This window comes from Coptis chinensis, chromosome 5 (assembly GCF_015680905.1).
Source record: "Coptis chinensis isolate HL-2020 chromosome 5, ASM1568090v1, whole genome shotgun sequence".
Lineage (NCBI taxonomy): Eukaryota > Viridiplantae > Streptophyta > Magnoliopsida > Ranunculales > Ranunculaceae > Coptis > Coptis chinensis.
Window position 1 is genome coordinate 76,676,000 of NC_141460.1, and position 12,664 is coordinate 76,688,663.

General features: G+C 34.7%; 1 protein-coding gene across 1 annotated transcript; it reads right to left on the reverse strand.

Moving 5' to 3' along the window:
• Nucleotides 1–3,237: 3,237 nt before the first annotated feature.
• LOC147499000 (potassium transporter 5-like) lies at nt 3,238–8,746 on the reverse strand. The gene is made up of 8 exons (XM_086560811.1): nt 8,274–8,746; nt 7,699–7,924; nt 7,313–7,561; nt 6,567–6,617; nt 5,610–5,870; nt 5,339–5,506; nt 4,598–4,852; nt 3,238–4,454 (listed from the first exon to the last, which is right to left on the reverse strand). Exons 1-8 carry the CDS (start codon nt 8,451–8,453, stop codon nt 3,481–3,483), a joined length of 2,364 nt encoding a protein of 787 aa, XP_086416937.1. The 5' UTR covers nt 8,454–8,746; the 3' UTR covers nt 3,238–3,480.
• Nucleotides 8,747–12,664: the final 3,918 nt, after the last annotated feature.

The following is a 12,664-nucleotide window of genomic DNA, read 5'->3' on the forward strand; positions in this document are numbered from 1 at the left end:
CCTGTTGAACATAGAAACGACAGGTTGACTTTGACAATGACAGTTTGACTTCGACCATGATGTGTTGACTTTGACTTTGACCGTTGACTTTGACCTTTGACCGTGTTGACTTTTTCCAGTTTTTCATATATTTAAGAATATGAACAAATGTAGTAATAAAATGTTGTCGAACATTATATAACGTTGTTTGTCATTATCTAATTAAGATTTGACGTGAGTAGTGTGTAAAACATATATATATTGGGCTTTGATTGTGGACTGTGGACTGTTTAATTGTGCTACATTTTATGTTGTAAATTGTATGGACAAATCAAATGCTAAAATACTGTAGAAGATTGTATAAATTTGGTTGTCATTATCTAATTAAGATTTGACGTTGATATTGTGACCTTATATAATATGTTGGGATATATATATTAAATGCAAAGGTTTTGGAGACATAAATGTATAAACGCTCCATTATAGTATATGTGAGATGCTACTATGAGGTAGTATAGTATGTGTGGATATTTTCCCACGGGATTGTGGCTTAGTGCAATAATATATTGGCATACGTGACAGAATGAAAGTTGTTATGAGATATAATTAAGATATTTCTAAATATTGTGGCATAGTACAATAAGGTATTTGACCTGCACGTGATATAGTGGAATTTTTATGAGTCATAAATGTATGACACCGGAATAAATTACGTAACGAAAATCCTAGAACATGACTACCACAACTCATGTGATTTGCCCTGTGTGGGCGTATGTGATATGATTGGCCCTTCTGGCGTTTCAGTGAATCTGAATGGCCTTCGGGCGTAAATAATGTGATTGGCTCTTCTGGCGTTTCAGTGAATCTGAATGGCCCTTACGGCGAGCGAATAGTGGCTTGATTATTCCGTTAAGTAAAATAGAACGCGACGGCGATATATTTTATGCCGAATAGTGGCGATACTTATATAATGGCTTCTGTGTGAGGGTTACCTGGTGTGCGGCATCCCGCTCAGGGTAGTTACGCATGGAGTGGTTCATTATGTAAGGGGAGGCATGTGGATGTACATGTTCGGCGTTGAGAAGCGATTGTGGTAGCCAGGGAAACTAGGTAAGACATAGATACTACGTGATTTTAGGGACACGCAAAGAAAGCCTTAAATAATATAATTATGGTAATATGTTGGTTAATTATATACCTTTAAATATATGATTGTATATGGCTTTGCAAAAGGATGGGTCAAACTAATTACTTGGGCAGAGACGACCCACTCTATTATTGAGCATGAAATGCGGTACGGATATAATATGTTTGGTTGGTTATTTGTTTAGTTAGAACCTAAAATTCGATGGAGGAACTACATGCCTTATTTATTATCGCGATAGTTTGTTGTGTGGTTAGTGGAAAGTTAAAACCTCGGTGGAGGAACTACCCGCCTTAATTATTGTAGTTAAGAATGTCGTATTAGTTGTTGGAAGTTAAAAATCGGTGGAGGAACTAACTGCCTTATAGATTTTGTAAATATATGTATAAGTATATGTTGTATTTTAGGGCTACTCACGCCAGCATTTTTTATAATGCTGACCCGATTTGCATGTTTGCTTATCGGGTGTGTTCATTAAATGAACATAGTTGATAAGTCTTGACAGGTTTAGTAGTGAAGAAGATTGGTTGCTACTTGTGGTTTGCGTTAGCGTTTCATTTCAAGATAGGCTTTGTTTTCCTTTGAGGTGATATAGATTTTCAGTTGAGATAAATTTATTTGCATTTTTCATTTGTTAATTTTTGTAATGAAGAGGACTTTTGTTTAAGTTAAAATTTTTATTGGTTTTTAATTATCCGCATATTTAAACTGTTTATGGGTTTTTGGAAGTGGAGAGTGCGTCACACCTCGGAGATTGAAGAATCGGAAACAAATAATGTTTTTCCGAATTCTGTCGAAATTTGGGGTATGACACAAACGACAGTGGATATGGTCGAACTCCTGGGCACTATAGAGTGTGAGGATCTGAATGTAGCGAGCCACGTGTTGACCGGGACATGTGTTGCCATCGTACATTGCAAAACGTGGTTGGATGAAATCTGGAGGGGAGGGTTTACTAAGTACCTCAGCAGTGAAGGGGGAAGCACGATACGTCTTCAGCATCTTTTGCACGATTTGGGTGGCGTCTTTCTTGACTGCATTCTGATCGATTCATTGTGACAACTCGTTAATTTGCTGATTAACTTCATTGATCTTTCCTTCGGCTATGACACCATTTGGGTTTTGTGTTTGCACTTGTGCTCGCAATGCAACATTTTCCTGCCTGAAAGGTGGTGATGTGCTCGTTCATTGTGCTTAGTTGGTTCGCTAAGTTCTGGATTTGAACTTTGCGGCTTGCCATGATTCGTGGGCTTGAGAGTTTTTCTTATATAAAGTGGTTTCTCAAGAAATCGAGACCATAGATGGCGCCAATGTAAATGTGTGAATTAGTCTAGGCTTTACAAATGTGATTAAGGTGGAGGAGAAGGGGTTAGTAGATTGGAAAGACCGAGTTCGTTCGGAGCGAAATGCCTACGTATCAAGCTCTCAATTATGGGGGGAGAGTTGAATCAGGTCTAGCGTAGTTCAAGCATGGGGTATTTATAGTTGTGGAGCAAGAAGATCTACGTAACACGTGTACTGGCTAATACAGATGTGTGGTTGAGATCTGGGATGCGTGTACGGTTGGTGTTGGTAGGAGGCTTGCAATGATGGGGAGTGGTTGCAGTAGTTCGGATAATGCGACGAGGGGTTGTACAAGTATGGCTCTGGTAATGATTGGATCTAGATAATGGGTGATGTCACTAGATGGAACCTTCCATATGAGGGTATGCAAGTTAAGTTACTCTGGAGCGATCTCGTAGGACGAATATCTTAGATCGGGTGTGCAAGCTGATGATGTGAGTCGTTCTTAAGCGAACTGAAGTCATGAGGTCGGTGTAGTATTTCTGTTTATGCTCGACACGTGTCCGATATATCTGGATGATAATATTACTCCCTCACAATATTCAATCTAATTTTACGTTATTGCCTAATAAAGAACTGGTTATTGCCGTGATAGTGGTTAACGTATATTCAATCTAGTTTTTTTCTTTTTGGTAAATTAAGTATATTCAATCTAGTCGATGTGATGAGGAAATGAGACCAATGAATGTAATTGTCAATTGAATTAGTAGTTCTTGTAGTCCTAATATTATATGCCAATTTTGTATCATAAAGTTGTTTAACAAAGAAACTATAAAATTGCTCACGCATAATACTATATTTTTAAGATCATCACAGAAGAATATGTATTAACATAATCCATGTACATAAGAGGAGGAGGGGAGGGCTAAATTGCACTTTCTATGCAAAATTTTACCATACAAAGAAAAACTACCATTACATATTGTTTACTATATATATATATATATATATATACCTACATCCGATCAGCTCCTGCATATACCAATCTATATTTCTAGCTAGCTCCATCAGTTCTAAAGCTCGTAAGTCATCCCTACCTTCAATAGGCGCTTGTGAGGGATATCAAAGACTTTATTAGTTTGTCTCAAATTCCTCCTCAAGACATTATAAGCATAATTTATCATAACCGTCTTCGCAAAACCAGACCCTTTGCCTGCAACCACTTCACTCTCACCCATCAAATGAACAATTCCAGCTTCAAATCCTCTATCCACTACCTCAATGTCATCCACCACTACCTCTTCTTTCTTCTCCTCTTCATCCATCGTCATCCCTTCACCATTATGGACACTTTTTCCGTTGGCACCCACATTATCCTTTGCACCACCATTCTCAACAATTTCTTTAGTATTCGACTTAATTGATGACGATATCCACAACTCTTCTTTTATGTATTCCTTTAGTCTATCTACTAAAGTTCTCTCAAAGGACTCATGTTCATTGCGAACATCCGTGTACCCATACCTTACGATGCACCGAAAGACGTTAAGTCCATGTGGCTCAACTCTTCTGAAGAGGAATCGTTCGTCGACTGGGACCTTGCTTATTGGGAGTGATTTGATGGAGACGAATATAAGGACGGAGTGTAATGCTGGTACATTAGCTACATAGTGTTGGAAGATGGGTGGTATTCCTTGGACAAGCTCTGAATAGAAGATGGCAATACCTTGTAAGCGACATATATTTGTTTCAGCTACCATCTCTTTAAACTGATGAGAAGAAATTTTGTGATCTAATTCATATGTGTATTTCTTTCGATACACATAGTTCCACACGTACATTACAGTCACGAGAACCACTGTGAATACTAAAGGAAGGTAGCCTCCTTCATCAAATTTGTACAGTACAGAACTCAAGTAGACCAGTTCCACTGAGCCGATCACCATGACGTAAAGAATAACTAAGAGAATATGAGTCTTCCATATCATTATCATTATAACTACCAAAAACGCTGATGTGAGCGTCATGACAAACACCACAGCAATTCCTAGACATCAAAGAAATATTTATCAATAATGATAGTATTAAATGACCAGTATTAGTATATATAGTATCAACTTGGCTCTGTTTATGTTTAACACAATAGAAATATAATAGGAAGAACAGCTACAATAATGGAATTGAACATACCATATGCATTCCCAATCTGTTTGGTTGTTCTGAATCCTAGTGTAACTCCAACACATGCTAACATGAGGAGGTAATTGATCTCTGGTATGTAGACTTGCCCTTCGTGCTTGGCTGATGTGTGGATGATCTGGACTCGAGGGAAGCACCCTAGTGATAGGGACTGTTGGATGATGGAAAATGTACCAGAGATCATTGCTTGACTAGCAATTATCGCCGCCATAACAGCCACCACAAACATAGGCCAGTATATACGATCTTCAGCAAAATTAAAAATATGTAAGGCAACTTAAAAGAAATTTGAAACAAATAAGACCTGATCAAACTATGGTGAAATTAGATTTGCTCCCCAAATCTATGAGAATTAGACATGCCCCCATCCAATATCCAAGGGCTACAAGATGAATTTTTTGAATTTTTCTTTCACTTGAAATAGCTTAACCGTCCGATATTGGATTGGGGCATGTCTAATTTTATCGTAATTGTAGGGGGTATGTCTAATAAAAGACACAAAAAAAAAAAGTAATGCAAGGTTGTTAAAGTGTTTTATTTCAATATTTATAAGCGAACTCAAACGAAGAAATTTCACTTTCTACTAGGAATGACTAGGGAAGTGCATTGTTGCTTAGGCACTATGGTCAATTTTTGTAGCTTTTGCAACTCCATTTTTATTATCCCACAACAATTAAATAATGGTTTGTTAAGCTTAAAATTGAATGAAGGACGGTCAAGCATTTGTCTTACCTGGTATGGACTTATAGAAGGTACTACTGACATCTTCGTTATTTTTACGAAGGTATGAGGCTTGTCCTGCATAAGCTAAAAGGAGAGAAGGATATGTTACTGAGCACATACTGATCTGTATAGATTTTACTGTGAAGTGTCCAACATCCGCAAACAATGCTTCAGTTCCTGGTAAAATAAAGCATTCGTGAATTCTGTTAGTTCGATTCAAATGGTCATTGAACAGAGCATCAGAACAAAAATACGGAAACTGATAGTATTATTTACGTACCAGTTATGGCTAGAACAACCCCACCAAGTGAAATCCACGCTTTATCCTTGTTCCTCCTAAAATAATCTACAATGTATTTTGGGTTTAAGGCCTTAATGACAGTAGGATCATAAGTAACAAAGTTGTAGACACCAATTCCACCAATGAGCATGAACCACACACAAATAATTGGAGCAAAGCTATAACCAACTTTATCGGTTCCAAATCTCTGGTATAGGAATAGACAGATCAAGATCACAACTGATATCCAAACGATCATGTCTGCATGTTTAAAAAAAAAAACCATGAATTCCTTTGTAATTTCTTCTATTTTTCGGATAAACACAAAAAAAAAAATCAATGTAAACAATAAAGTTTACATTTATGACAAAATGGAAATTTTAATGTATTACCAATTTCTTACTTTCTTAGCATGTTTGTTATCTGATAATGACAATATTTTCTCATGATTTGCGGAAATATGGATAAAATATACACTCCCCTATTCACCTGTTTCAGACATTGAATATCATCATCTGTGCGAACAAGTTTGAGTAAATAATGTCACCCAATTCGTACTTCCAAAAAAATAGAAATAAAAGATAACAATAGTAATAACAATAACCAATTAACTAATTATCAATTGTATGATCTACAAAAAATTGTCATTGTTATAGTGTATAACCATGTCTATCGTCACGTGGGAAAGAATCGAAAACACATGTGAATCCCAATCACATAGTTCATATGGGTTGAAAAGTAGAAACTTGTAGTATTTGTGTTTGCCGCTTTACCTTAAAACCTTGGACCCGGACCAATATCTTTTAGTCCAACAATCATTTTCTTTTCATTAGAATTTTTCTTTATGGTTTGTTAAGTCAAAAGATTTTATCGAAATAATAAGGTTATGTAAGTCAAGGATATGGTTTATCTTAGACTCATAGTGATGATGATGATGATGTAAAGTATGGAGAGTACCTTCAGTAACCTTGGTAGTAGCTTCTTTGATTCCTCCAACTGCTGACAATACTGCAGCCAAAGTTGAACAAAGAGAAATTTGGTAACAGTCAAAATTTTAAAAATACAGCAAGCAGTTATTTACTCATTTATATTAAGACGTTGTCTTATATTAACTTCAATTATTAGAAGTCCAACAAACTTGGAGGAATAAAAATATCACACGCGTGGATTTGAAGTCTAGAGCTCGACAACATGATATGAAAAAGAATATGGACACTAGATTTTTAAAAACGAAAATACCAATGCCTCCACTATATTCTTAATAAACTGTCATTGTGAGTTTGGGTACAATATTTGAAGGTATAACACATACAAAGTCTTGACAAATTATACTAAAGATTTGGCCGAATCCATCTTCTGTACTTCGACAGAAAATTCAACTGGTTTCTGCTTCACATGGAAGCATGTATAGTACGTCATGACTTTCGATATTTTCAAAACTCTGGTAAGTCGACAATCTGAAATTTATCGAAACTTTTTTGGAATCTGATTTTTTGTTCTTGCTAATGGATACTTAAAAATCTTCACTTTTATCTAAATGTTGAACAATTAATTTAAGTCTATGTAAAGAAGTGGCCACAAAAGATACTTCCGTAAGGCTGATCGATTTCATTTGAAAAGTAGCCATTGCCTAAGTCTACATGCTTTACTACGAAAAAAAATGTTAAGCTGAGCAATATGCGACTAAAAAGTAGGAAAAGAACCTGAGATGCAAGGAGTCAAGACCCCATCCCCAATCACCATAGAAGTACCCAGCATTGTTACAAACAATAGTACATACTTAGCAAACTTGCTATTCTCTAGCTTAGATTTTAGTCTGGAGGCTCGAATGAGACGTCTGTTTGGCGCCTCAAGCTGGAAATTTGATACATCTTGATCTTCAGCTTGTTGATTGGGTATCAAACTCACCTTGGCATAACGGCATATTAGAGAATATAATGCAAATGTTCCTCCTACAAAAATAATTTTAGAAAATGTTGCTTCAATTTCCAATTGTTTCAGTAAATAACAATGAAAACAAACGTACTCGATAAGATTATATTAAAAAAAATATGTTGCACGAGTCAAAGGGGCATGAGTTAGAACTAACCATCACCATTGTCGTTGGCTTGTAAGACAACGAAGACATACTTGATCAATGGGATCAAGGTGAGCGTATAGATGATCAAGGAAAGAACACTTATTATATCATCGTTGTATTTGATACCATCGCTGAAGGTACTTGAATAGACATACAAAGGTGATGTCCCAATGTCTCCATACACAATCCCAATACTTTGGAAGGCCAGAATCAGTATCGTAGACCAATCATCATGCTTCAAAATACAAAAATAATAATTTTATTTAACAAACAAAATGTGGAAATAAGATATTGTTCATATTTAATTACATTTTTACCACCAACATTACTAAGCCCTTAGTCGATATAAGTATATACAATGTCACGGAATAGAGGTATACAAAAATAAGAAAACAAATCAAATATCTATCCCCTAAGTTGAACTGCACCACTGCTAGTTTAACCCTTGATTTACGTAAGAATGTTGTAATTAGAGGTTGTCATGCACTAAACCCCTACTAACTTATTATTTTGGTTATATGTACCAGACTCCAGACCTTTATTAAGTATACTTCTGATGTGAAGAGAAATGTTAGGAGGCAGACCTTTGATCCATGAGCATGAAGCTTTAAGAATTTGCCAGATTCAGCTTCTAAAGAGTCAGAACGTCCAAGAGTTTTGGAAATGAGTTTCTCTTCCTTCACAACCTCTGCATCAACTTCTTGTTGTTGTTGTTCATAATTTTCTTGGAGTGTTTCTTCACTAATAACAAAATCAGCAGACATGTTTCTTATATTTCAAACAATATGATTTTTAATATTTCAACAACTGATCAGGGTATCATATAGAGAGAGATAAGAGTATAGGACATAAAAAGAGTTACAAGCGAGGAAGGTAGTAACTACAAGTAGTAGCAAGTAGGTGGTGTTGGAACTAGGAAGTTAGAAAATAAAAAGACTAGCTGTGCAAGGTGTCTTATATAGAGCAAAAGGGCAAACATGTGTCCATCTAATGCGTGATTCTTCTAGTATGATTTGGCTTTTTCGTGAGCTTTGATGTTGGATGCATGGTCATATGTGAACTGAAGCCTTATTTTTTTGACTTTCAGAAGTTGGAGAGCATGCTATTTGTAAACCGTTTGTAAATTGTGCCACAAGTTTATGCCAAGCAACTTCCTCTGCCCAAGTTAAACTCCAGTAGGCAACAATTAAGACCAAATTTTATAAAGTTGATTTCCGAATCGAGTACACTATCTATACAAAGTTACAAACTAGCAGCAGTGCGTAGTAGCACGTTCTTCATGTACAGCCGGAGTTATTGACTACTTTTAGAACAGAGAAGAGGAACTGAATGATTTTATATTTACTTTTTTGTCCTCAATAGATTACATAAAGGAGAATAAAATAAAATGTGATAAGAGTGAGGGGCATTTTAGGAAATACTGAAAAATAAAAAATGTTGCTGTTTTTAATTTTTGAGGAATCAGTAGGGAAGTTAGGCATTCTATTTAGTTGGGGGTAAAGTCGGAAATGCAAAATATTGTGATTGGTTGTTTTATTTTTTGAGCAGGGAGAAACTCTCTAGGACAGATCGGGGGAAAAAGCAACTCGTAAGGACATTTTTTTTTAATCACTCACAATGACCAAGTAGATGAAAGTTCAAGTATACTCTTCACGTGAAATTTAAAAACGGCCGGGTTGATGAAAGGTTAAGTATACCCCTAATGCGAAATAATAAACGACCCAGTGTATATATATATAGTATGAATAATCACTGTTCATACTTCATCATGAGCTATGAACAATCAATGTTCATACCTCAAGATAATATATAATCAGTAAGAGCACCTATTAGAATATGATTGATTGTTCATACTTTAACATGAGCTATAAACACTCATTGTTCATACCTATTTGGGGTATAAACAATCAATATTCGTAGCTCAATATAATGTATGATCAGTAAGAACACATATTGAAGTCATTGTTCATACCTCAACATAATGTATGATCAATAAGAACACTTATTACAGTATTAACAATCATTGAAAAATGTTTATACCTATTTGGGGTATGAACAATAGGAGGGGTTCTAGGGACATATTTTATCTTGACACGTAAACAAACTCAAAATCGTTAGGGCATTTATAAGTTTCGAATTAGGCTAATATTTTGTAGATATGATCTCCTAACTATTCTAAACATTGTCACAAATAATCAAAAAAATCAAAAAATTCAAAACTTGCCAAATGTAGTTAACAATTTATAAAATTTGGCTAATTGTATACCGTTCATTTTCACCATTTTTTATACTATATTTGGCAGGTTTAGAAATTTTTTATTTTTTTGATTATTTGTGACAATGTTTAGAATAGTTAGGAGATCATATCTACAAAATATTAGCCTAATCCGAAACTTATAAATGCCCTAACGATTTTGAGTTTGTTTACGTGTCAAGATAAAATATGTCCCTAGAACCCCTCCCATGAACAATATATCTATTTGGGGTATGAATAATTATTGTTCATATCTCAGCATGAGCTATGAACACTCATTGTTCATATTAACAATCATTGTTCTTACTGATCATATCATACATTATGTGATGTATGAATAGTATGAACACTTATTGGAGTATGAACAATTATTGTTCATACCTATTTGGGGTATGAACAATCACTATTCATATGAACAATCATTGTTCTTACTGATCATACATTATGTGATGTATGAACAGTGTGAATACTTATTGGAGTATGAACAATTATTGTTCATACCTATTTGGGGTTTGAACATTGAGCTATGAACACTCATTGTTCATAAGAACAATCATTGTTCATACCTATTTTGGGTATGAACAATCAATGTCCATACCTCAATATAATATATGATCAGTAAAACACTATTGGAGTAGGAACAATGATTGTTCATACCTCAATAACATGAGTTATACTATGAACACTCATTGTTCATACGAACAATCATTGTTCATACCTATTTGGGGTATGAACAATCATTGTTCACACCTCAACGTAATGTATGATCAGTAAGAACACCTATTGGAGTATGAACAATCATTGTTCATACTTATTTGTGGCATGAACAATCATTGTTCATATTAACATGAGCTATGAATAATCATTGTTCATACCTATTTTGGGTATGAACAATCAATGTTCATACCTCAACATAATGTATGATAAGTAAGAACATATATTGGAGTATGAACAATTATTGTTTATACCTCAACATATTGCATGAGGTATCATACATCAACATAAGGTATGAACACTTATTGTCCATAGCAAAATGACTGAAAGGGTAAAATCGGAAAATATTTATTTCAAATCCGGGTATTTATCCTTACGAGTCATTTTCACTCGAAAATTGATTTTTCGGATTATTTACACCCGAAAATTGTCCTTGAGAGTGATTTAAAAAAACACTAGTTGTGTGAGTGATTTTCACTCGCAAATGGGCCTTGGGACCAATTTCTTGTTTGAGGAGTTCCTGTGGGATATATCCGGTACAAGTATGCAAATTGTGTTGCGGGTTTTTCTAAAGTCTTTAAATCCGTCTTTTGATAGGGGAGGCTCATCTTTTTTTTTTAAAAAAAAAAAAAAAGAAGATAATTTTGTTATTTAAGTGACATTAGGGAGGTTTTTCTAAATTTTTAATAAAAGATGGCTTGATCTAATTTCGTGAAGGAAATGGAGGATAATTATATAATTAAATGGCATTAGGAAGGTTCTTTTAAATTATTAATAGGGGGGAGGGAGTTCTAATTTTTGCGAGGTGTACGTTTCTATATTGAACAAATAAAGAGTTCACAAGTTGCCTACTTGTATAGTGTAGAGATTAGCTGCAATAGAAGCATTCGAAAAAATAGAATTCGCAAACTTGATAAGAGGGGAGATACTTACTTATTTCTAACGTTAACAAAAGATGGAAATACATAAAGGGAGGGGTTCTAGGGACATATTTTATCTTAACACGTAAACAAACTCAAAATCGTTAGGACATTTATAAGTTTTGGATTAGGCTAGTTTTTTGTATATATGATCTCCTAACTATTCTAAACATTATCACAAATAATAATAAAAAAAAAATCTAAACTTGTCAAATATAATATAAAAAATGGTGAAAATGAACAGTCTACAATTAACCAAATTTTGTAAATTATTAACTACATTTGATAAGTTTGGATTTTTTTAATTTTTTTGATTATTTGTGGGAATGTTTAGAATAATTAGGAGATCATATCTACAAAAAAAAATTAGCCTAATCCAAAACTTATAAATGTCCTAACGATTTGAGTTTGTTTACGTTTCAAGATAAAATATGTCCCTAGAACCCCTCCCATATATAAAGGGGTGTGGTATTTATACCCCCATAAATAGGACTAACACCATTTTGACTAATTCAAAGGTATTAGCACCTCCATTAAATACACAAAAAACACTAACGGCAAGCACCTGCCGCGGGATCACACAATCGATGGCATCAGGTTGCCGCGAGATCCTATATCCCACGGAAGGTACATGGTTGTCGTGGGTCTTTTTTAATTTTTTTTTTAATAGCCATCGTAAAAAAAAATTAGTTGCCGCAAGATGATTTTGCTTACTAAAATAGAGTATTTGCTTGTGTTAATTATCAAAACTCTTATTCATTAATTTGTTCACAAAATTTTCTTATAGCATATAAAAATATATGCCGCGAGATAGCAAAATTATGGCTCGATTGTACATTTTTTTTGTCATGGTTTTGGTGTTGTTCTTGAAGTGTATAAAAAAAACTTTAAAGAAGAAAGTGAGATATCCATATGTCGTGTGTGTTCAATACGCAAAATTTGAAGTGAAAAAAAAAACAAAAACACAAAAAAAATATGCTGCGACAACTGCCTGCCGTGGGATATGGGATCTCGCAGCAACCCGATGCCGTAGATTGTGCAATCTCACGATAAGCTGCCTGCCGTGGGATATGAGATCTCGAAGCAA

Coding starts and splice junctions, on each gene's coding strand:
- LOC147499000 (XM_086560811.1), bottom strand. CDS start 8,453: ATGTCTGCTGATTTTGTTATTAGTGAAGAAACACTCCAAGAAAATTAT. Junction 6,618..7,312: donor CTTGACTCCTTGCATCTCAG/GTTCTTTTCCTA, acceptor CTTTGGCTGCAG/TATTGTCAGCAGTTGGAGGA. Junction 5,871..6,566: donor TACTACCAAGGTTACTGAAG/GTACTCTCCATA, acceptor TTAAACATGCAG/ACATGATCGTTTGGATATCA.